Raw genomic sequence first — 25,685 nt, forward strand, 5'->3', positions numbered from 1 at the left:
TAAAAGTTATCGCATGTTCTGCTAACTTGATAATCAAGCTAGCAGAACAGTAGTTCAAAAATTGATTAATAATTTATAATTGAATGCCAAAGTATTCTCTGAATTTAATGTAAATTTAATGTTCCAAGAAAAAATTTATTGCTCTACTTCTTTAAAAGTTATCGCATGTTCTGCTAGCTTGATTATCAAGTTAACAGAACATGCGATAAGTTTTTAATACATCTGCCGCAAATGAACAAACTAAAGATAAATAAATTATATTTTTGTATTTTCGAACTTGTATTTTCTGATTTTGTATTTTGAACATTATTACGTTTAAAGATATTTTTGTGTTATATTAATTTTTTGTGTGTAAATAAAAATAAAAATTGGCTTTATAATTTTTTATTGTTTATTATAATTGTGGCTAACGGACTCGCATCCAAGCCATTTTTTTTTCACACACACACACATTGTTTATTATGTTATAAAATAACTTATTCATTTTTAAAGTATTTAGACTTATAATACTTTGTATCAAATAAACCTGGTTTTAACCAAAAACCTGGTTTTTTTGGTTTTTTGAAAAAACCTTGGTTTTTGCCAACCCTGATCCTAGGTATTTTATTTCCATTAGGAATTTCCAAAGATTATTCAATCCATCGACCTCCATCTTACTGGTTCTTTATTGATTAATATTTTTTCGTTTTTTGAGCTGAAATCGTCATGTTAAATTCTTTTGCTCTTGTCTTAGATCTGTAAATTAGTCTTTGAATACTATCTGAGAGTGATTACAGTTTTCCAGCTTATCCTGTACTACTAAATCTTCGTGCTATATGAAGGAATTACTACTGTAGGTTTATATTCATAGAATATATTAGAATTAAAGCCAAAGAATGGAATTCCTTTCCATTGAATGAATAATGTGATAGATTGGGAAAAGCAATGGGATTTTATTTGCCCATCATCTATTTCTTGAATATTCAACAGAGACAAGATAATTTTGTAACAAGCTGTTTTGATTATTGAACTGTCATTTAAGAATAAATTTTTCTGCCAAGAATATTACCTCTTTAATGTAAAGGTGGCTCGATATATATTCTTCCAAAAGTGCTGGTGTAGGAGTAGATTTAAGGGCTCCTAAAACTTTGTATTTTCAATCATTTATCAAGTATATCAATTGAACCTGATTGACCCAATAAAAGCTGGAAATGGGATAAGATAGGGAATTCCTTGAGTCCTTTATTGTTCAACCTGATCACGGATGAAATAATAAAAAAAGAAAGAACTAAAAAAAGATGCCACATGGGAGAAAAACAACTTAAAATAATCTGCCATTTAGACGGTGCAATATTAATCTCTGAAAGTGAAGATGATTTACAACGTATGCTGCATCAATTTAATTATAACCGCCAGAAAATTTAACATCTTAATTTCCCCAAAAAGGAAAATGGTTATCATGGTTTATAACAACAAGTGATCTTGTTTGAGTGAGTTTAAATATCTAGGCATCACACTATCTAGCTACGAAAAGCTCGAAACAGAAGTGGAAGATCAAGTGAATAGAGCAAACAGAGCCGTAGGTTGCCTGAATGACACAAGATGGAGAAATAAAAATATCGGAAAAGAAATGAAAGGCAGAATTTAAAAAACAGTCATCAGACTAATAATGAGATACGCGGCAGAAATACGACCCGACACAGAGAGGACAAAAAGATTGCTCGAAACCAGTGGCGGCGCCTGGTGTAAAATATTGGGGGTGCACACATAATGTTAACAAAAGACCTTGAGACCCTATTTCCATAGGTAAAGGTTTTTGAGTGTCTTCAAATTGTAAAAATCAAAGGACCTTATTAAAAATTACAATAAATAATGTATTTTATTGACTTAAAATTATAATTTAGTGTTTAAATGTTACAAGCAAGTTTTGTAACGAAAGTCAGTCGCCTGTTATTTTTTAGATAAATTTTTCACAAACAAATTCAATAAAATTTGCGAGTGCAGTTAATCGATCCTGGCCCATAGCTATTCTAAGGAAAGTTTTGATACGTTTCAATGCAGAGAGACATCGTTCTGTTTCTGCAGTTGTCACTGGCATCGTAACAAGTACACAATTGGAGAATTCCAATCTGGAATTCCAATTGGATAGTTAAAATCGTATCTTCTATTTTATTCATTATGCTTCCTCTTCTCCAAATATGTGCTTCACACCTACACAATTTGTAAGTTTTTACCCAAATCTCCATTTTAAATAATCTATAATCCCGACATTTGCACTTTGGTATATTCTTAATTAACAAATTTGGTTTCGGCATTTTTAATTTTTCTTCTAAATATAATGAAGAAAATTTAATTGATTTTAAATATTCCACGCTAACATTTACGTCCACAAATCCTTCCATTCTTAATATAGTTCCGAAATTCGAACTTCATGAAAGCAAAATTTAAACATACGTGTGCCGTGCACGTTGAAAACACCAAAGCTCATGCCATAAGATCACATCCAACTTGTGATCCTGTGGCCATCTAAACTTGTGGGCTATAGCAGAGAATGCTATAGTGGGTAGCGGGGTGGGTGGTAAGTTGTATTTTGTCGTATGAAAAGTCATTGGGATAGGAACCACTGTGTGAGCGGTGAACGCGGGGTTCTGTCTAAGGCCTCGCATCCTTGAACTTTCTCCTTTGAAATAGAATAAAAATAATTAAATGTTACCTATTAGATACTTATAAACTCCTTGGATCTGTTATTTCGAATTTCAATTACTGTATAGTTAGATTAAAATGTTATTTATAGAATGATAAATATTACATATATGAATGTTGGTGTGAAAATAATTTTGGGGGTTCACGTGCACATGTGCACTTATGGAGAAACCACCACTGCTCGAAACAGCGGAGATGAAAACCCTTCGGAAAATCGATCGGAAGCCACTATGGGACATAGCTAAAAGTAAATATACACGACGACGATGCAAGGTGGAGAATATTATTAACTGAGTAAGAAACAGAAGAGTAGAATGGAATGACCACATAAGCCGAATGACACAAATAGAGTAAGTAGTAAGGACAGTGAGAGACGGTTCCCCAATAGGAAGACGATCAGTGGGAAGATCACGAAAACGACGGAACGACAACTTATGGACGCGAATTGAACATTGACATTGAACAGACCGACTTATGTCTATACACAAAGAATAAGAAGTACATATATATCAATTTGTGTTTTTTTGTCAAAAAGCTCGGCAAAAATATAGCTTGACAAATTATTTGCCCACTGACCGTCCGTTGAAAAGAAATTATAACATTTTATGCTCAACCGAGTAAATAATTTAAAATTGGAAAATATCAAATGAAGTTATGCATGAAATTAGGTTATAGGCCTGGATCCTGCGCACCAAAAAAAGTTTATTAATAGCAAGCTGAAAATTTGTTAATAGTTTAACGGTGTCGTATAGTCGAACAAACTTTGATGTACGGGAACACTGGAACAGAGGAAGTTTTAATTGTGGAACAGGTTACAGGTTTGGAACGTCAGACTACGAAAACGTCCCATGTATTTTGTCGGACAGAATTTCCAATTGATTTGTTACCCTTTCATTAAACTCTCATGCAAAAATCAAACTGCTATTTATCACCAACGTAATTCCTGACATTTGACATGTTATACGTGTCAGACTTATTAAAATGCCCAACATTTTTGTCGGTCAAACATTTTTTCATGTATTATATTTGCTATTGAATAAACTTAAAAATACCCTGCTAGTTTTCACAATCATAAACATGTCAGGATGACAAGTTCCACAATTAAAACGTCCCCTGTTCCAGTTTTCCCATACATCAAAGTTTGTCCGACTATACACCGTTAAGCTATTAACAAATTTTCAGCTTGCTATTCATCAACTTTTTTTTGGTACGCGGGATCCAGGCCTATTACTAATCAATTTTTACTCTCTATTTTTAGTTTTTTCATCGAAAACGATTCGCGAATTTATTACGTTTGCTAATTTGATTGAAAATGCGGACAGCAGTCAGTTGCAATAATCTAATATTTGCGTTTTATTTGAATTTACATAAATGTGAGGAGAAATTTGTTTAAAACACACATAGAAAGAATAATTGGAAAATAGTGTAGAAATCAGGGTGGTTTCATAATTAGTAAATCGAAAATTCATTAGATTTTTATTAATAAAAACACACTCGGAAGGCTAAGGCCCACGTAAATCTGTAAAACCAGAATAATTTTGAAGGATATTAATCTGTTAAAGTAGCTCAAAACGATGAATTCAACAAAATTAGCGCAATATGAACTACCAACTTTAAATGACTATTTCTCATAAAATATTTTTTTTACATCTTAGTTAAAAATTTATAATAACGTCTTCAACATCTCTAACTTTTTTGTATCCAACAAAACAGGATACCTAGTTATTTTTGTTAAAAAATTGATCTTGAAAACGCCCTAAAGCTTTAAAGCTGATACTTTTAAACTTTTAAGCAGACCTACGAGCTAACTATAATAATATGTAACTAACTAACTGTCGTCAGTTTTAAAGTGACCTTTTTGTGTGACTTAACTATTAAAACTTTCCTGTACTGAATATTTCCTCATAAGTATATTAAAATTGTTGTTTTAAACTTTTAAGATCATTTTCCGAGATATTTCGGTAATTAAGTTCGCCTTAATAATTCAATCGCCTCTGAAATTTTCGGTAAAATGCGGTAAATTCCTGTTCCAAGTATATTTTAGCTCTTCACGCTTTTTAGTCATTAAGAGTAAATCTTATAATATGTATTACCATTTAATTATCTTTAGGGCTACAGACTTGTCATCTTTTCATCTGTGGGTAAAGTTACCGTAAGCAGGGGTGAAATTAAAAAGCGTTTGAAGGGGTGAGAATCAGTAAAAAAGTAATTGAAACTCTCATCTTTCATATACGCTTAAACTATTATGCGAAGAAATAAAAATAATATAAAAATGTTTTCATTCGACCCCTGTACCTAAAATTGTATTAAATTATATAGACAAATAAGCGTAGATAGGTGAAACTGGACTGGGCATAAGGGAGCTATGAATTCACCTGATAATGAAACGATTAACTAAATAGGTACTTATTAACTATTCTAAATGGGAAATAAGCCACAATTTAACTAAAAAATTATTTTATTAACGTTTCGACGTCCATATCGGACGTCGTTGTCAAAATACAAAATAAAAAAATAAAAAATTTTTTAAATAAATTAAAACGTTAATATCATTGTTAAAATCATTTCTTAGTTAAATTCATTTATATTCAAAGGTAATACCACGAGTCCTCTAAATTTTATCGATAAATTTTTTTGTTTTCACGAAAACTTCTTTATTTGGTAAAATTACGAAAACAAACCGAATGATAAAATCACGAGTCCGAAGGACGAGTGATTTTATCCATTTCGGTTTGTTTGAGTGATTTTACCCTAAATAAAGAAGTTTAAGTATGAAAACGAAAAAATTTATCAAGCAAAATTTAGAGGACGAGTGATATTTGAAAAGATTATTTTGTGAACCAATATGTGTTATTAGTAAATACGGGCATCTGTGAAATATTTTTAAGACAACTAGGACCAATGTCTTAAGTAGGTTATAGATAAATTATTTTATGAATTAAAAATGAACCAATTTATTTATTATATTGTTAATACATAAAAAACTGTTTAAATCGAAAATGAACAATTATTAAAAACACAATTTTTATAACTAATATGAGATTTTCCAATGTCGTTCGTAACGTCTAATCTGTCGTCACTTTCAGTATCATTAATTACAGTCGCAGTTGATGTACTGGCAATGCACTCAGTTGTAGTAGTTGTTCTAAGTTTATTAATAATTTTTTTATGATGTTCTTCATTAACTTGTAAATAAGGTTTTAACGAAGAAGCTGTGGCATGTCCAGTTATTTTTATTGCCTCCTGTTCTTGAATTCCTGCCTTAACAAGATGAGATACTACACTGGATCGGCTTGAATGATTTGTTATTTTTCGGTTTTGTGTGTCCAATCCGCATTTTTTTGCAGAGTTCTTCAACCATTTAGCTATTTCATTTGGTCCAATGGGAGTATTTTTATACCATATTCCATTACCTGTTTGCCAGTATGGATTTGGGGTAAGGAAAAATCTATCGCTGGTAATATTTTTACCACGCTTCTCCATGATTTTTTTATATAGTCTTACTGGGCACCTTTCTGGATCTGTAATGTTTGGTGTCAGCCATTTTGAATCCGATCACTTTTTTTGACCACCTTGGCATGTTTTGGTAAAAATTGGATTATATTCAATCCTTCCTGTTTCTTTGCCGGCATTATTTATTTCATATTTGAAATAATCAATTCTACAATGAACACCCTCACCACCGCGCCATGCTAACTCGTAAGAGACAACATGAAAAAATTTCATCTCTAATCCTAGCGGATTATTTTCATCGTACGAGTCTATAATACTCAAATACTCTTTTTCATCCAGCGCTATAGCACTTTGTTTTCTTTTTTCGGGACGACTTTGTAACTCTTTCCTTTTTGCATTTCTCGCGTCTCTTGCCTTCTTAAATTCAATGTCGATAAACGGGTTAAAACTTATATTAAACTCTGAAAAATATTTTTCTTGAATCATTTTGGCTGTTACATTCCAAACAGTTTTAACAGAGTATTCCTTGTAATCTTCACCATTGATTTTCTTCATATTCATTCCCCAATCTTCAAGAACTTTTGCAATTTCTTGAATACTTGTATTATCATTCAACTGATAGTTCCTTACTGTGCAAAATTGCTCAAATTGTGTCCAAACAGACCTTTTTGTCTTAATTGTATTTGAGGCGTATTATTTTTTAACAAATCTTTAATTGGTTCATGATTATTGTCACCAAATCTAACGCTAACGTCCATTTTGTTTAAATTAAATTATGACGATGTTAAATCGCGAAAATTTAAATCGGTCAAAATTGCGCGGCCTACTTGCTTCGTGGTCTTACCCAGCTACGCTGGGTGAGTTCACCACAGTGCAGTGGTGTAACTGGTTTTGCCTAACCCCCAGGTGAATGCATTTTATTTAATTATTATTCACCCGTGTTTTTGTAATAATAAAATAGGAGAATGTAATTTTAGAACTATTTTACTAATTCTACTAATATAATGCGTATTTTAAAAGTAACTATTGTTCCAAAATATTACGTTGTAAATATTCGAATCCTTTTATGTGATAACACTGGTTTGTTGAAATCGGCAACAAAATAGAAGAATTAGTTCTGTGTTCTGTGTACGGTTTACATCGGTTCTGTTTGACGTTTATGAAAAGTTTAGAAATACAAATCTATGTACCAGGGCTGTTCATAGATTAAGTTAGTAAACACAGGTATTATGTACGTATTATGTGAAATTTAGGGTACCTTAAGTTTTATCAGGGAAGAGACTGTTTTATCAAGGAAGAGGCTGTTTTATCAGTATTACACTCAATGATTGGCTAGAACGACGCGTGGTGATTGGCTGAAAAAGCAAAAACATCAGAATATGACAGGTGAAGAAAATAATCAGTTAAAATCATTTTTTAGTTAAATTGTAGCTTATTTCCCGATAGAATGGTTAATTATAAAAATGCCACAAGGAAATAGCTTCAGAACAACATTACAAATACTCATTGATGCAAGACACTATTCCAACCCTTTAGATGTTAGGTCTTTCAGAAGAGCAAACGTAGATAGTGACCACTATTTGGTTAAGTTAGGATTTAAACAAAGATTATCCAATAAAAGCAAATAGATCGGAAAAGAAAGAAAGAAAAAATAAATATATATTCACAAACTAAAAGATCTGGGCATAGCAAAAAGAGAGCAAATAGTAATAATAATAAATACTAATATAAATATAATATAAATAATAATTACTAATAATAAAGTAGAAGAAACGTAAAGATATTAACCAGCTATAGCATACGAGATATTCTATTGCAGAAATTGGTTAAAATATTGGGCAAAAGTAGGGCAGAAAAAAGAGTCAATGGTTTGATAATGAGTGCGAGTTGGCAACAAACAGAAAAAATGAAGCACTTCAAAAAAACTCTTTTAAGTTTTAGGGTCCTGACTACAAATAATGAAAAAACGAGAAGTGCGAATTTTGGAATGGAATTTGGTATATGTAATAACTTTTTCCGATATCTCTAACGCGAAGCAAAATATCGAAAATGTACCCTCTTTGTGGAGTCGCAGTAGGCTACGTTTAAAATTTAGCGCAGCTGAGTATTTTAAAAAATGTGAACATTTAACCTTTATGACTGTGCAAAACTTCAAATCTGTATTTATTTTGATAGCTAAAATCTGTAGCCTAGTTTCAAAGATGGCCAACTCCATTGCACTTCCACACAATTGGTACTGTTGAATTTTTTTTGTTGATTAATAATTATTTCCAGAGCATCTTGGAATAATAATATTTATGCTTTTTACTGTAGTTAAAGGGATATTTAACGTTGAAATATGGAGTTGGCCATGTTTGTAACCAACATGTGGAGATAGTCGTTTTTGTCACCAAAAATATTGCTGATGGTGTCGCTCAAACTTGAATTAATTGGGAAAATGTAGTTTTGTTCGCCACTGACAGTTACTGACTTTTGTTTCTTGGTAAAAATTAACTTTTTGACTTGTGAAATTTTGAAAAGAAGATTTGCTGGATCTTTAACACAGTTTTTAGCTTCTGACTTCCAATCTTAGTTGGTCCAGTCTTTTCCTAAAAGTTTGACTGTCCCATGCTTACTAAACTCTGAATGATACTCTTCAAGCTGCACAATTGTATCTCTTTTCTTTACACTTCGTTCTATGCCACCAAAAATTCTATCACTAGGCATATGTGAGTGACCCGTAACAGGAAACACAAGCTCCACTGTTGTGATTGAAGTTTTAGTCCTGTGCAGCCAAGCAATGCACATCGTTAATACAATACTATTCTTGTTTTGGCCTGGACACCCATCAGCTACCAGCCTTAAGGTGTCTTTTCCTTCAAAGTAACCAGATTTAGATCTGCACTCAAGTTCTTCAAATACAGCAGAGGCAATTTCATTCGAAGACTTTTTCATTTCGTGTTCGGCCCAACAGTAAATTGATACATTTTCTTTGCGTAATGCTTCGGTTCCAGTAGAACATCCAGAAACTATAGTCAGATTATAGCAGTATAACTGTCTTGAATAGTACACACTCTGAACTGGGAGTTTTGGCAGAGGCATATTTTTTTGCATATCGTACGACATTATAGCAACATTAGGTTCATCTTTTTTCAAAAGGTTAAAAAACCCTTTAGCACGAGTAGTGTGAACAGTGTACTCTGCTTTAAGCGTTTGCAATATTGCCTCATTTTTTTTCAACTTTAATTTTTTCTTTGTATTGAACACAGGTTGAACACACATCTGTCGAAGGACTTTTAAAGCTAATGTTGAACCTAGTTACGAATATGTGTCGAAAAAACGACTCTTTAACTTTAAATTAGTAAAACTTTAAAATACTATACAATAAAACAACACCAGTCACAACACACCAGAATAGCTCAGTTTACTGCTATCTTCTGTTTCACCTAAGGCGGTGAAGTCACGTGACAGAATGAAGCCGTCTGATTGGTGCTTTGTGGAGATGGCTGTTTTTGTCACCAACATATTTCAGAGCCGGCCGATTTTGTAACCAAGGGTACTATTCAAATGCAGTTTTAAAATTGTTCTGGCCATTTTTGACACCAAAACTCTTTAGATTTGGATTCATCGTGTTATTTTACACAAGAAACAGTCAACCTTTGAATTTTCAAAAAAATGGAGTTGGCCATCTTTGAAACTAGGCTACAGAAATATAGGGCTGCCTTCATCTTAAATGCGACCCACTGTATAATATATTATATCATTTCCTTTTGTAAATAATTTATTTGGTTGTTGAACCATAAAAGGATAGACGTTCTTGGACAAAAATTTAATGATTGTTATTATTCGTTGAAAAACGTTTCTCCAATGTTTCTTTTCTTCTTAATAACTTTTTTCCAATGTTACAATTTGACCTGCTGTAGGTACTACTTTTCTTGACTAACATTCCAACTGATGAAATATGTTTTTTTTATTTAATTTGATGGCTTTAGCAAAGACCAATTAGCCAGACAATTTTTACATCTAAGTATAATATTACATATCTAGAATAGGTATATGATACAAGTATAAAACATTTACATATATTTAACTAACATAATAAAAATATATTACTCTGAGATAGTGGAATAATTTTAGTGGAAATCAGTTTACAAACGTAACAGTAAACACGGCTACATTTAGGACTGTATAGTAATATAATAAAATTACTCGCGAATAATTTTTCCCCATTAGCTTTCATTTTATAAAAAATCGCACTTTGCGCAAATCTCTGGTTTTACTATTATCCAGTTGTGTCACACATTCCTAATTTTGTCAATATATTGATTCGGTCGATTATTTATAAAATATTGTTGAAATTCCCGATTTAAATGTTTTGGCCAATCCCCTATATCGCTAGGAAAAGAGTTATTGATATTGTCGTTTTCTATAGGAGATGACGGAGATGTACTTGTGACAGGTGAAGTCGCTTGAAAATCAACAGTGGAATCATCATTTATCATTTTCTGTTCGTGAAATGAAATAATTTTGAAAATTTATTTTGTTATTGCAATAAAAAATGTTTTTTTTATCTTTTTGGGCCCCATTAAAATGCGGGCCCGAGGCAGATGCTTCACGGGCCTAGTGGTAAAATAGGCCCTAGATAAAAATGAAACAAGAAAATGTTAAAGTCTCTAAATAGTAGCGTTCAAGAATTTATGTCAAGAATAAAAAGTTGTTGAGATATTAACATTGAAATTCTTCATGATACAAACTCAGTTTTTAATAAATGGACACAACCTTTCAGCGATCACTTTAATTTAAATTATATTGAAGAAGGCGACAACATAGAAAATCAATTAAACATACACCAGCAACTACACATATGGAAGCACCAACAAGAGAAGAAGTGTCAAATGCCATCCAAAAACTTAAAGAAATAATAAAGCCCCATAAAGACCATATTTTGGCAGTAATTCATAAACTGATAGTAATTAAATGGCATAAAGAATTGATACCAGAGGAGTGGCTAGAGGGCAAATGCATATGCCCGCTGCATAAAAAGTGATTAAGTTGATTGCAACAACTATAGAACACATAACAAACAGGTACATGGTCTTCAAAAAGATCTGACAAATAAAAACCTAAAACTTGCAGTAAAGCTTAACAAGACCTTAATAAGACCGGTCTTAATATGCGAAAGTGGAGCTTAAACATGGACAATATCCTAAAACAACGAGACACTACTTGGTATCTTTGAAAGAAAAATACTTCGAACGATTTTTGGGGTCGTAAATGAAAATGGTCTATGGTGTCAAATATATAATTTTCTATTATAGCAGCCATACACACATTCCGATATTGTGAAATTTATTAAGGTGAATAGACTAAGGTGGGCTGGACACATTGCTAGGATGTCAGATATTTAGTACACCAAGAGATTGACATTCTCAAACTCAAAGTACAGAAGAAGTAGAGGATGACCTCGCAGAAGATGGATTGATGATGTGGAAGAAGACCTTAACAGTTCTAAAGGTCAGAAGATGGAGGGAAGATTATTTTACCCTGGATAAATTTCAGTAAACACACATTTATTACATACTTAAAATATATTCAACTAACATAATGCTATTTATTATTAATTTTGATGTGTTAAAATACAATTTTATACATTTATTTTAACCTTTTGGAGAACTAAACACTGAAAAAATATTGTTTTATAATATTTCTGCCCATGTTATTTTGTTTTAACCGCTTTCAAGATTTGTTTCTATTTTAAATAATAATTTTTTGAGGAATATTGAAATTTTTACTTTATCATATAAACCAAATTTTAAATCGAATTAGTAAATAAAAACCACTCCATGTAGTTAGTTGTTATTTTTAAATACAAGTAAACATAAATTTTCTTGGTTTTGTTATTTTAATTAAAAATAAAAAACAAAAAAGATTGAAATAATCAGGATCAGTTGTGACGCCCCAGATTTAGTCGCGCGAGGATGAATAGCGACGGAGCTTATAAGTTGCCACCACTATTTTCGATTCGTTTGATACATATACGAGTGGTCCAGGACCGGATTTCGGAGGTGCGTGTCAGTGATGGCACAGCTGAACATCGATCGTTTGGTCTCGCCAAGCTGATCTGTTTAGTCCAGTGCAGTCACAAAGGTCGATTCAGTCACCAATGGACCTGCCGTTGCCTTCGTCGCACGGTAGACATCCAATGGTTACTTGAACGTCCGCAATTTTCCAAATTTGGGGTTAACGGATGGGTCGCTTAAAATTTATAACACCTCCATAATAGGCACTGCAGAATGGCAGTCTGCCATTTTTTGATTTTTTCAATCTAATTCATTTTTCTACATAAATAATATGAATCACTAAAAACCCAATTTACGTAATTGAAAATTATTAGTAAATGGTCTGCGTCGTTAAAAAATAATGGTTTCTAAAAATAATGGAATTGAATTTAAATAATGTTATGTTTTGCAGGTGGAACAAATAAATGCTGAGTTTAAAATACGAGCTCTTCAATATCACCCTGATAAAAATGCCGGAAATAAAGAAGCAGAACAAAAGTTTCAATTACTAAATGTAAGTGTCCAATTTATACATGGTTAAGGTTTCTTTTGTTTATTGTGGCATGCTTTTTAAAATTTTCTTTTCTATGCTTGTCCCTCTTTATAATATTCATTTAACAACTAAGCTCTTCTTCTGATTTGTGTATATGAGAATACGAGGGTCAAGTAAAAAGTTCGGGTGCTACTATAGTATGCGGTCTACCTGTGCATATAGCTCTATTATACACTCACCGGCACAAAATTCCGCCACCCAAAACTTTTGATTAAGTTTGACAATCTATAACTTTATTATTTGTACTTAGATTTTCAAGATTCTTGCATCAGTTTGTAGGTATATGTATTGACGTCGTTTTTTAGTATTCCGGTAACAAAAATTTTTTGCTTAGATGGCATTATACGGGGGTGAATTGAAGCGTTGCATTTTCTCCTAACTTTAAAAAATTCTGTGGAAAAATTGGGGGGCTGATTTTGTTTCATACTCCTTTTGTATTATCCTGGAGGTATCAATAACGTTTTGTTTTTTGAATTATCCGAATATCTCTTTTCTTGTAAGAGCTGTAAATAAAAACACTGCTTTGAAGGTTTTTTAATTAAAAATAACAAACGCACTAAAATTGACAAAACAAAACAAAATTAACAACAAAACCAAACAATTCAATAGCGGCTATGTCCACCTCTTGTAGCAACGACTGCTCGCAATCTGTTTGGCATCGAATAAAGATGTGTTATCCTTGCCTGGGGAATAGCCCGATATTCCTCTACCAGGGCCATAACTGTACCAAATTTTCTGGAGGTCTAGGATGACGGCGAATAGCTTTTTTTAATTCATCCCATAAATACTAAAATCTGAAAATTCCTGAACGATTTACGCAAAATAATGAAATGCAAGAAAACTCCCCATTCAATGGACGGAGGAAAGTAGCAAGATGGGAGTGGACAGCCTTTCTGAAATCGTGCAGGTACTCTACAATCATTTAAAAATAGACTTTTCGAATTTTACAACTTTATATTGAAAAAGAAAGAGATTTTAAATTGACTGGAACGAAAGAAAAATATCCCCAATTCAAATCCTAAAGATTTTTTACTTTGACTAACAATTTTAGTTATCTTGTTTTTAAGTATGTTATACCAAGTATTCACTGCAAAATTATTGTTTTTATTTTATTATCATCATCAATCAGCCAATCGCGTCCACTGCTGTACATAGGCCTCCCTCAGTTCTTTGCAGTGTTCTCTACACTGGGCCGCTTCTAGCCAGTTGCCCGCTACTCTTTTGATGTCATCGGTCTATTTAGTCGATGGTCATTCTGTTTCTTTTATAGTTTCTAGGCCTCCGCAGCTCCATTCCGTAATTCGTCGCGTCTACCGTCCATCTTGTGTTCTAGCTAAGTGCCTTGTCCAGTTCCACTTAAGCGTCGTAGCTCTTTCGATCTTGAACTCCTGATCTTTGCCTGATTCGTTCGCTTGTTATGTGGTCTCGAAGGCTCACATTCAGCATTGCACGTTCCATGGCTAGTTGTGTAACTCTTAGTTTATTTGCGGATTTTTGCGTCAGTGTTAAAAGTCTCTGATCCATATAGGCGAGCGACACACCCCTAATTTGAGGCTTAGAAATCGAAAAAGCGACCATGATAGGTGAATGGCAAATTGTGGTCATTCGTTATATTCTCGAGGTCGCTAAATCCGAATATGAAGTTTATTTTTATCTAAGATTGGTGGAACATGTTTAAAAACCACATGTTAAGCAATAATGCGAAAAATCAATTTTGATGATTTTTCAACTTTAACTCGCTGTATCTTTGGTCGCTGTAAATATTTTCTTTTGAACATTTTACTATATCATTTCTGCAGTATTCAGATAACAATGAAAAATGTCCGAAATATTTAAAAAATTTAAAAGAGGAGTTGTTAACTTTTAAACATTCAGACTTCGTTAGTTTCATGTTCACTTAAAAAAGTTGAGTGACAAACTTTTTAGTTTATAATTTTAACCAGCACAGTATTAAAACATAAATCATGAAGAAGTTTTCTGAAAAATTTGAAGTTAAAATATTTAACAGGAAAAAAGTTATGTGACTTTATATATACGAGTGGCACTCACCCAAAAAACGCAAATTTCTCAAAATACTGACCACGGTGTGTTGAATAACTAATTTTGGTCATATTTTATGTTTTTGATGGTGCTGAAAACGAAAATGAGGTTTATTTTGAATTTTAAGTGGGTGAACATTGTAAAAAACGCAATTTTACCTTAAAAATAAAAAAAATTAAGACACGTTTTTCTTAAAGTTAAAAGTTGCACCATTTTTTTTCTTTAATAGAATAAAAATTTTTATGCGGGCCGCATATTCAAATGTAGCTTAAATAGTTGTCTTCAGTCTGTTTGCATCCATCCCTGGACAAAGGTCTCCCCATGAGTTCTTCACTTCTCTATGTTTTGTGCTATTTAGTGCCAGTATCTGCCCATTTTTGCTTTGACGTCGTCTAGCCATCGTTTTTGTGGTTTTACTTTAATATGACCGGGCTCGTGTGGTCTCCAATGTATAATGTTTCGCGTCCACATGTCATTGCTTTGTCATGGCCAGTTCCATTTTATTTGCGCAATTTTTCCAATTGCCTCTTCCACCTTCGTCCTGCGTCACACGTCCTTATTTTCGTTTATGTCCTTTCAGCTTAGTCCTAACATAGCTTGTTTGATGGACCTCTGTGTTGATCTTAATCTATATTCATCTTTCATCTATTTTAAGGCATTTATAACCTCCTCGTTAGTAATTTTGGTAGTTCAGATTTTACATTTAATATTTCCATATTGCGGTTTTCTGGTTTTTCTATGTTGAACGAGTATAATTCTGTATAAATAGTAATATTCAATAATATTTATTAAATTATTTTTGCCATTTATATCTGTTATCAGGTGTATTTGTTGTCGGTCTTTCCTATTTAGAGTTTTTAACACTTTCATACTCTTGATTTTCCCTATAATATTTTCGATATGTTCGGTGTTTTAGTCCCTGATGTCTTGTCTGATCCTTTTTTTTTATTGTCTTTTTAAGTGCCTTATATTTTAGAGAATTTCGGTCCATGCAACTGTTGTCCTTAAGCGTCTGTTATCTTTCTGTCTTTAATTTATTCATCATCATTCTCTTTGCCTTATCCCTATGCGGGGTCGGCTTCCCTAATTGCATTTCTCCACACAATTCTATCTTGGGTCATATCAATGTTAATCCCCTTTACCAACATGTCCTGCCTTATCGTCTCCCCCCAGGTCTTCTTTGGTCTTCCTCTCCTACTCCTTCCAGGAATCTGCACTTCAGCTATTCTTCGTATTGGGTGATTAACGTCTCGACGTTGCACATGACCAAACCATCTTAACCTATGCTCTCTCATTTTGGCATCAATTGGTGCCACACCTAGACTTCCCCTAATATACTCATTTCTAATTTTATCCTTCTTTGTCACTCCACTCATCCATCTAAGCATTCTCATTTCCGCCACATGCATTCGTTGTTCCTCTTTCTTTTTCACTGCCCAACATTCAGTTCCGTGCATCATAGCCGGTCTTATAGCTGTTTTATAGAATTTTCCCTTCAGTTTCATTGGAATTTTTCTGTCACACAACACACCACTCGCTTCTTTCCACTTCATCCATCCAGCCCTAATTCTACTGCATGCATCTCCATCTATTTCTCCATTATTCTGTAATACCGATCCTAGGTACTTAAAACTATTGCTTTTCACAATCATTTCACCGTCCAAAGATACCATTTTATTTATAGTAACTCCATCTTTAAATGAACATTCCAAATACTGTGTTTTTGTCCTACTAAGTTTTAAACCTTTTTCCTCCAGAGCTTGTCTCCACTGTTCCAGTTTTTGTTCTAAGTCTCTTTCACTATTTCCTATCAACACTACATCATCAGCATACATTAGGCACCATGGAATACTACCCTGTAGTTTAGCTGTTATCTCGTCCAAAACTAATGAGAATAAATAAGGACTAAGCACCGATCCTTGGTGCAATTCTACTTTCACCTGAAATTTATCAGTCTCTCCCACACCTATCCTAACACTAGTCGTTACTCCCTCATACATATCTCTCACAATCTTTATATATTCGCCAGGGACTCCTTTCTTATTGAGTGCCCACCACAGAATCTCTCGAGGAACTCTATCATATGCTTTCTCAAGATCAATGAATACCATATGAGCGTTGGTCTCTTTATTCCTGTATTTTTCCATCAGTTGCCTTACAATGAAAATTGCATCTGTTGTTGATCTGCCCTGCATAAAGCCAAATTGATTATCGGATATTTCGGTTTCTTCACGTATCCGTCTATCGATTACTCTCTCCCATATTTTCATGGTGTGGCTAAGTAGTTTTATAGCCCTGTAGTTTGTACATTGTTGTATCTCTCCCTTGTTTTTGTAGACAGGTACTAATATACTGCTTCTCCATTCGTCTGGCATTTGTCCAACTTCCATAATTCTATTAAATAGACCTGCTAGCCAACTTATTCCTGTCTCTCCCAATGCTCTCCATACTTCCCCAGGAATATCATCTGGCCCGACTGCTTTTCCTTTCTTTATTTTTTGGAGCGCTTGAGCCACTTCCTCGTTTGTTATTCTGGTAACCATTGCTGTTACTGTCTCCGTTAACTCCACAGGCTGTCTGTCAAATTCTTCATTTAATAGACTGTCAAAATACTTTCTCCATCTCTTTTTGACATCCTTTTCGTGAATTAGTATTTTATTATTTTCATCTCGGATACATCTAATCTGATTAAAATCTCTTGCTTTATTTGCTCTCTGTTTGGCTATTTTATATATCTTTGCTTCGCCTTCCCTGGTATCAAGTTGATCGTATAGGTTTGAATACGCTTCTGCTTTAGCTTTTGCTACTGCTACTTTCGCTCTTTCTTTTTGGCGACCATATAGTTTTGAAGATCTATGTCCGATCTGGTTTCTTGCCACTTTTTATATAATTTTTCCTTCTCTTTTATTTTTCCCTGTACTTCATTTGACCACCACCAAGTCTCTTTATCTTCAAACTTCTTTCCTGACGTTTTCCCAAGTATTTTAATAGCCGTCTCTCTAATAATATTGGCCATTTTTCTCCAAATTGTGTTAGGGCTTCCTTTCATGTTCCAACATATTTTTTCTACTATTCGTTCCCTGAATAGACCTTCCTTCTCATCTTTTAGCATCCACCACTTGATTTTTTGTGGTCCTCTCCGATATATTTTTTTTTATTTTTTCTGTCTTTAATTTATTATTTTTCATAAGTTTGTTGATTTTTCCTAAAATTACATTAATGCATTGACGGGCCGCGCAAAAAGTTTCAAAGGGCCGCATGCGGCCCGCGGGCCGCATGTTGCCGACCTCTGTTCTAGACTATGGCTTAGTTTCCCAAATGCAAATGCAGCCCATGTAAGGCCTATTCGCATCTGTATTTTTTCATGTGTTTGATTGTCTCTGCTTATTTTGATCTCGTGTCCCAGATATTTGTAAATGTCTGTTGTATGGTATTATTGTCAATAGTTATATTTCCACTAGTTACGAGATTTGTCACAAGTTTAGTTTTCTCAAAGTTTAGTTTTAATTCTGCTCTCTCAGACAGACTTTTAAGCGAATGTATTATAGAAACTATATCCTCCTGTAAGTTCTCTGCGATTTATACATCATCCGTAAAGCCGTTGATTGATGTAAAGCTCAGATGATTTAATCTCTCCACATCTATATTGAGGGCCATATCTTGCCATTGAGTGTTCTTAAATATTGACTCTACTCTAGCTAGACCTACCGTGAACTCACTAACAAAGAGCTCTCATTTATTTAATAACATGTTGAATTTGAATTGTTAATTGTAGCAGTTGGTTAATTGAGCAGTAGGTATACGCTCTGGCCCTGTTTTGAAATGAAACATTATAGTTTCTTTTAAATTTTACTATCAGAAATTTTTCTCTTACAAACATCTCCCATTTTCTTTAATGAAATGTTGAATGGTTAATTCCAACTTCCAACATAAGGTTTTTGTGAATGAAACTATTAGTTGACCTGTAAACGTCTTCTATCCAGATGTTGCGAGATCTCAAAATTGTCGTCTTGTAAATCAGAAATAGGTGGTAGCAACGACCACATGGCAAATCGCACAACATAAATACCTACATTTCAAAATTCATTGCCAGCCATAGGCGCAACAAAATAAATACAAAAGGGCACCAGCAATAGTTTTGTGCTTTTATGATAATTGACGTTATAAGATACAGAGTCTCCTAACCCACAAATTTACCAAAACCTTACATTAAAGTTATCACTTTTTCTTCTTCTTTTTCCTACTTTATAAATAGGCTCATGCCTGTTTTACTTCGGTTTAATAGCCTCAATTGGCGTTGTCTGACCACCTTTTCCTCAGTCGTCCCAATGATCTTGGCGATCTATCTCTTGCTATTCGCATCTACTATTCTATTTTCTGTCATTCTTTCTATGTGTTGATTCCATTCTATTTTTCTTCTTTTGATCCACATGTGTCCACATTTCCTCTACACCGCATCTCGCTCGTATTTCCTCATTCTTACTCCGTCTTTTAGAGTTTGATTTGTTATTTTTCGTAAGATTTTCATTTCTGCTGATTCCAGCAGTCTTTGTGGCTTCGCCGTATCTGCTATTATTTCTGCTGTGTACGTCATTATTGGTCTTATTGTTGATTTATATCCTAGTTTTTGTTTCCGTTGTGAGGTATTTGTTCCTCCAGATTGTGTTGTTGAGACATATTGTTGCTCTGTGCGTCATGTTCAGTTGTTTTTGTACTTCTTCTTCCACGTTTTCGTAGCTTGACAGTTTTATTCCCAAGTATTCCGTTTCCATCACTTGTTCTGTTATTTTGTTATTTAAGTACGACCAATTTACATCGTCTTGGTTCCGCTGATATCACTATCGATTTAGTTTTCTCTGATGAGATCACTGTGTTGTATATGAGCGCCGTGTCTTGGATTTCTTTAATTAATCTTTGTAGGCCATCTTCATTTTCGGCTGTTATTATGGCGTTTTCATCGTTGCATATTATCTTTATTTCCTTTTCTCAATAGTCAATTCATCCCTTTTTGTAAAGATTTTCCATATAATATTATTATTATAATCTATTATAATTAACTCCTGAAAAAATATATCAGAATTCCATATTATTCAGCAAAAAATAACATTAAAACCTCTAACATTAACAATGTAACTCAAGTTTGAAAACGGTTTTTCTCATTTGTTGCGTTTTGGCAACAAATGGGTCTTGACCGGTTTGGCTATATCCTTCTATTCAGATCTCTCTTCCATGTCGTGGTCCCTTATTCACCATGAAGCTATCGGAGAATGTGTTGTTGATTTTTATGTTTGCTTTGATGTTGTTATAGCATTTTTGCACTGCTTTTATTAAAGTTATATTAATAGGGAAATTTTTTCAGGACTTGCCATAATTTACACAGTAGTTTTACATATTGTTTCTTCGAGTTTTATTTTCAAATTGACAATGTTTGATTCTACCCTGATATTTCAATTTGATTTAAATAATACACGGGGTATATCTGATGTTTTACGATCTGTTATACAAAATATGTATTTCATATATCAATCCTTTCAAGCATTATGTCCAATGAACCCAAAGGTTATTTTTACGAAACGAACTGTTTCCAGATTTTTCATTTATCTATCTACATAGCTGCTCCTTCATGGAGCAAAAAAATGATATCGATTTTGTATTCCATAGTTATCTATTTTGAGAGCACAGGGAATGTTTAGAGCACAAAAGAATGGAGCCTGCATTTGCGATATGAGTGAGCCCATTTGTTTCGGCTCAGTGAAGCCCCCACTCAATAATGGCAAATTAAATCATGGACTTTTATTGTTGCCGTATCGTTTCTGTGCACTGAATGTTTCAATTTTTCTAAATTAATTTTTCTCTCGTTACGAAAATGTGAATTAAAAAGAGAATCAAGTTCAAAAATTAGATCCTACGTTTTCATTAGGAGAGAAAAACAACTTAAAATAATCTTCTGTGCAGATGATGCAATACTAATCTCTCAAAATGAAGATGATTTACAGCGTATGCTGCACCAATTTAATATAACTGCCAACAAATTTAATTTAATATAAAAATAAAATAAAAATTCCATTCTTATTCAATTGCAATGCGCAGGCAAAACAATCCTATTTTTCACTTAGAATACGGAGCGCAGTCCAGCAATCTGAATCGACGATTTTCGACTCTTGTTGGAGTCTCATCGGAGAGAACGTAGGCCTGCTACTCCATACTCTAAGTGACCAACACCGAGAGTTTATCCCCCACACCGCAACTGACGTGAATGTACTAGGTGACTAACGTCATCTGGCAATTGAAAGATGAAGTAGTTTTCAATCCTAATAGCAATATTAATAATATTTAAAAATATTAAAATATTACTAAAAGATTTTTAAATTGAAAACTTATAACACCTCCATGGCTTCTAAAATTTGCAAACCAGATGGATGCTGAAGCGAAGAAGACAAGAGGGAATTCAAAAAATTTACAATTCACGACCCATCTGTTCAGCTGGTAAATTCCAACAGAAAATGGACCTAGTTACTCAAAGAAGTAACGACCAATATAAAAATAAAAATCTTTTTAAAAATCTCTTAGGTCCGTTTCACCAACAACAAATAAATCAATGAATTATTCGTCGAATAAAATTTATTAGACGTTTAAATTTATATTTTGTTTCAATATAATTTTGATAATTTAAAGTTAAACTGGCGAATTTACTTTCTTCTAAATATTTACAGCCAATTGCAACAACTTGCCAATTTGCTCGAAGAGTAAGTATTTTTTTGATAAATAAATAAAATAAGTCTTATTTGACGGTAGTAAAATAGAGAAATGTCAGTTTAATGGTCGAATAACTTTAATCATAGAATAAACTACTATTTGTCGTTGGTGAAACCGGCCCTTTTAATAATAGTAATACATATTAGTAATATTACTAATTTTAGTAATATTTTAATATTTTTAAATATTATTAATATTGCTATTAGGATTGAAAACTACTTCATCTTTTAATTTAATATAACTGCCCCAAAAAAGACAAAATGCATGGTTATAAATCCAATAAGATGTAAACTGGAGCTGGAGGGTCAGATAATAGAACAAGTGATGGGGTTTAAATATCTAAGCATCACACTACGGACAGCTTGAAACAAGTAGAAGATCAAGTGAATAAAGCAAACTGAGCCGCAGGTTGCCTGAATGAAACAATATGGAGAAATAAAAATATCGGAAAGAAGTGAAAGGAGGAATTTACAAAATAGTCATCAGACCAATAATGGCATATTACGCAGCAGAAACACGACCTAATACAAAAAGGACAAAAAGAATGCTAGAAACAGCAGAGATGAAAAATCGATGGTTAGACAATATGGGATAGTGGGATAGAGCTAGAAGTGCAGATATACGACGGAGATGCAAGGTAGAGAACATTAATTATCATCATCATCATCATCACTGGCTCGACAACCCTTTCTGGGTCTTGGCCTGTTCCAGGATTCTTCTCCATTCTGATCTGTTTCGTGTTTTTTTTCTCCAGTTTTTTATTTTTAAGGTTATTATATCACTTGCTATTTGTTCTAAATATCTCAGCTTCGGTCTTCCTCCTGTTCTTTTTCCTACTGGCATCTATTTGAGTATATTGTTTGGTATTTCGCCTTGTTCCATTCTTTATACATGTCCCATCCAACGCAGCCGTCCTATTTTAATGAATGTTATGATATCCGGATCCTGGTATATTTTGTATAGTTCAAAGTTGTACCTTCTTCGCCAAATTCCGTTTTCTTTTGTGCCCTTTATGTGTCGCAAGATTTTTCTTTCAAAGGTGGCTAGCAATGTTTCCTCTCTTTTAATGAGTGTCCAGGTTTCTGAGCCGTATGTGAGTACCGGTCGTATTAAGGTTTTGTATATTTGGCATTTTGTTTTTCTTGCGACGTTATCTGATCTTAGTTGCCGAATTAAGCCATGGTAACTTTTATTGGCAATAAATATTCGCCTCTTCACTTCCTCCGCTACGTTATTATCAGACGTGACTGGGGATCCCAAGTATGTAAAGTTTTTTACCCCCTCAATGTTATATTCTCCTATTGTTATATTTTGTGGCTGCCTTATTTCTGCGTTTTTACTTACCTGCGTATATTTTGTTTTGTTCTGGTTGATTTTAAGACCACTATTTTGTGCAGCTCGTTCTATTTGATTGAATGCCTCTATCATTTCTCTTCTTAATCTTGCGATTATATCAACATCATCTGCAAATGCTAGTATTTGCACGCTTTTATTAATGATTGTTCCTCGAGTATTGACTGTTGTGTTCCTCATTATTTTCTCCAGTACGATGTTGAACAAAATGCATGATAGAGCGTCTCCCTGGCGTAGTCTCTTTTTCATATCTATTGTTTCCGTTAGTTCGTTTTGTCTCCGGATTTTACTTTCTACTTTTAGAGATTCTATTATCAGTTCTATTAGTTGTGTTGGTATATTAAATTCTTTCATTGCTTTTATTAAGAATTCTCGGTTTACATTGTCATATGCGCTTTCGAAGTCTATGAAGAGATGATGTGTGTCGATGTTATGTTCACTTGTTTTTTCGAGGATCTGTCGCAGAACAAATATCTGGTCTATTGTTGACTTCTGTCTACAGAAGCCACTTTGCCATTTGCCAACTATTTTTTCAGCGTGTGGTTTAAGTCCTTCATAAATGACGTTGGACATTATTTTGTATGCTGCATTCAGCAGCGTGATTCCACGGTAGACAACATTAATAAATGGGTAAAAAACAGAAGAGTATGATGGAATGACGACATAAGCCGAATGACAACAAATAGAGTAGGGACGGCGAAAGACGGTTCCCCAATAGAAAGATAAAAGAAAACGATGGAATGACAACTTACTGGAGGCACATTGAAAAACAGACAACAGAGTTATGTCTATACAAAAAGAAGACGAAGAAGACCCTTATATGGTAGAAAGGTTTTTGATAATCTATGTTGTTTTCTATTTTTTCAGCCACTACTGCTTTTATAGTAATTATTTTTTTACAGGAAGCAAAAGAAGTATTGACTGATGCTCAAAAGAGGTTAAATTATGATAAATGGAAGAACAGTGGTATAGCCATCAGCTACAAGCAATGGTTGGGAATGAAGGAACACGTACACCAGGTAATGTTTTGTTTAATTTTCAGAGGTTTCTAAAATAGTGCACTTTACCACTAAGATTGTTATTTTGAAGAAGAATTAAAATTACAATGTCAATAATGTTAAACGGCCCCAAAGAAATCATTCTATTCTTGTTTTTGACCTTAAACGATAGCACCATTGTCCTGTGGTATATATGGTCCATATTACTAATCGAATTAGATTAATTATTTATTAGATTTCAGAATAGATCGAATCATATTTTTTCATATAAGAATTAGTTAACAATAGTATAATTAGAAAGAAGAAACTCCATTTATATAGAAACTCGACATCCAAAATTAAAAGAGGAAATAAAATATCAAAAGGTTTCCCGGTCACTAAAGGGCTAAGGCAAGGATGCTGTATATCGCCAGTATTATTCAATAAGTATGTATATTGATGAAGCCCTTTGATAATACCTATATATTATATACCTACGAATTGTATGAATTTTAGCATTTTCCCAGTCCACTCTTGGCTTCTATTTTCTCTTCGATAATAATTAATTTCAAAAGCTTTGCCCAACTGTTTGTTATAAAATGCCTAAGTTACTAAGTATTTCTCTTTTTTATGTTAAAAGTGAACTTTGTTTTTTTTTAACGATAATGAAAAACAGTTAGAAAAGATATACAGTAAAGGGAATTATTATTTACACGAACCAAGACAGAAAAATATGAAAACACACTTTTTAAGAGCGTAGGCGCAAAATTTCGAACCAATGCTTTTTAAATGCATTCATATCTTTTAGAATGCTGAGAAAACTAATAAATATTTTTGAAAAATTTATAAGCGTAATGAAAAATTACATTATTACCGAGGACCGAAAGTCCCTTAGAATAAACAAAAAGTTTCTTTTGAATGAGATACCTATTTGCAATTAAAAATCTCACTAAATTTTCTTTTTTATTTGCATCCCTCTAATTTATTAAAATAAACATTATAGCAGTTTTCAGAGACTTTCAGCCCTCGGTAATAATGTATTATTTCATGCTGCGTTTAAATTCTTTAAAAATACTTATTAGTTTTCTCAGGATTCGATAAATATTTATAAAGCATTGGTCCGAAATTTTGCACGGGCCTCTCGGTTAAACGATTTCCTTCAAAAGTAACAAATTTGAAAACGTCCACAAATAAAAACCAGAAAGAAGTATGGGATGTACGACTTGCCAATACCTACTTTATTCATTCCTTCTTTTGTCTAAATGTACACATGCGACATTCCTATTAAAATCCTCCATTTTACCTTTGAATTCAGTCCTTTCAACATTATTTACGGATCAGGTATTTCAAAGAAGCTTATGAACACTAGAGTCGACGAATGCGAGTCAAAGGAATGTTTTGAAAAGGGTCCTAAAGTTTCCCTGTTAGACTAGTGAAGGAAGGAAATGGGATGTTTGTTTGTTTTCGTTCCAATTTCTTTCAAATTAAAATAGTTTTCCACAATAAAGGGTCGTTTATGTCATTGCTTCGTTTAAGTTCTTTCATTTTATTGCACAAATGTCATAAATATTCAATTACTGCTATTACTTACATTTTTGTACGAGAGACGAACAAAAAACAATGATCACAGAGAAAAAAATAGACATAAGAGACAAAGACAAGAAACACGTAATAAATTACATGAAGAACAATAAAGCTGGAGGACCAAGAAGAATTGTGGCGGAGCTAATCAAATATGGAACAGAGAAATTAAGAAGAATGACATGCCGAATCGTGGAAAGAGCAATAAATGGAAAGGACATTCCTAAACAATGGCAGGAAGCCTAAGCCTAC

General features: G+C 33.3%; 1 protein-coding gene across 2 annotated transcripts in view; it reads left to right on the top strand.

Annotated features, from left to right (window-relative positions):
• Positions 1 to 25,685, top strand: part of LOC114324888 (J domain-containing protein) — a 45,592-nt gene that overhangs the window by 5,043 nt on the left and 14,864 nt on the right. The window contains exons 2-3 of one of the 2 annotated variants that reach the window (XM_028272786.2): positions 12,586 to 12,687; positions 23,778 to 23,894. In XM_028272786.2, the coding sequence (XP_028128587.1) occupies positions 12,586 to 12,687; positions 23,778 to 23,894 (219 nt within the window). The remainder of the gene's footprint in view (positions 1 to 12,585; positions 12,688 to 23,777; positions 23,895 to 25,685) is intronic. The other variant, XM_028272787.2, reaches the window with a different exon arrangement.

The sequence above is a fragment of the Diabrotica virgifera genome, chromosome 9, assembly GCF_917563875.1.
Source record: "Diabrotica virgifera virgifera chromosome 9, PGI_DIABVI_V3a".
Classification (NCBI taxonomy): Eukaryota; Metazoa; Arthropoda; class Insecta; order Coleoptera; family Chrysomelidae; genus Diabrotica; species Diabrotica virgifera.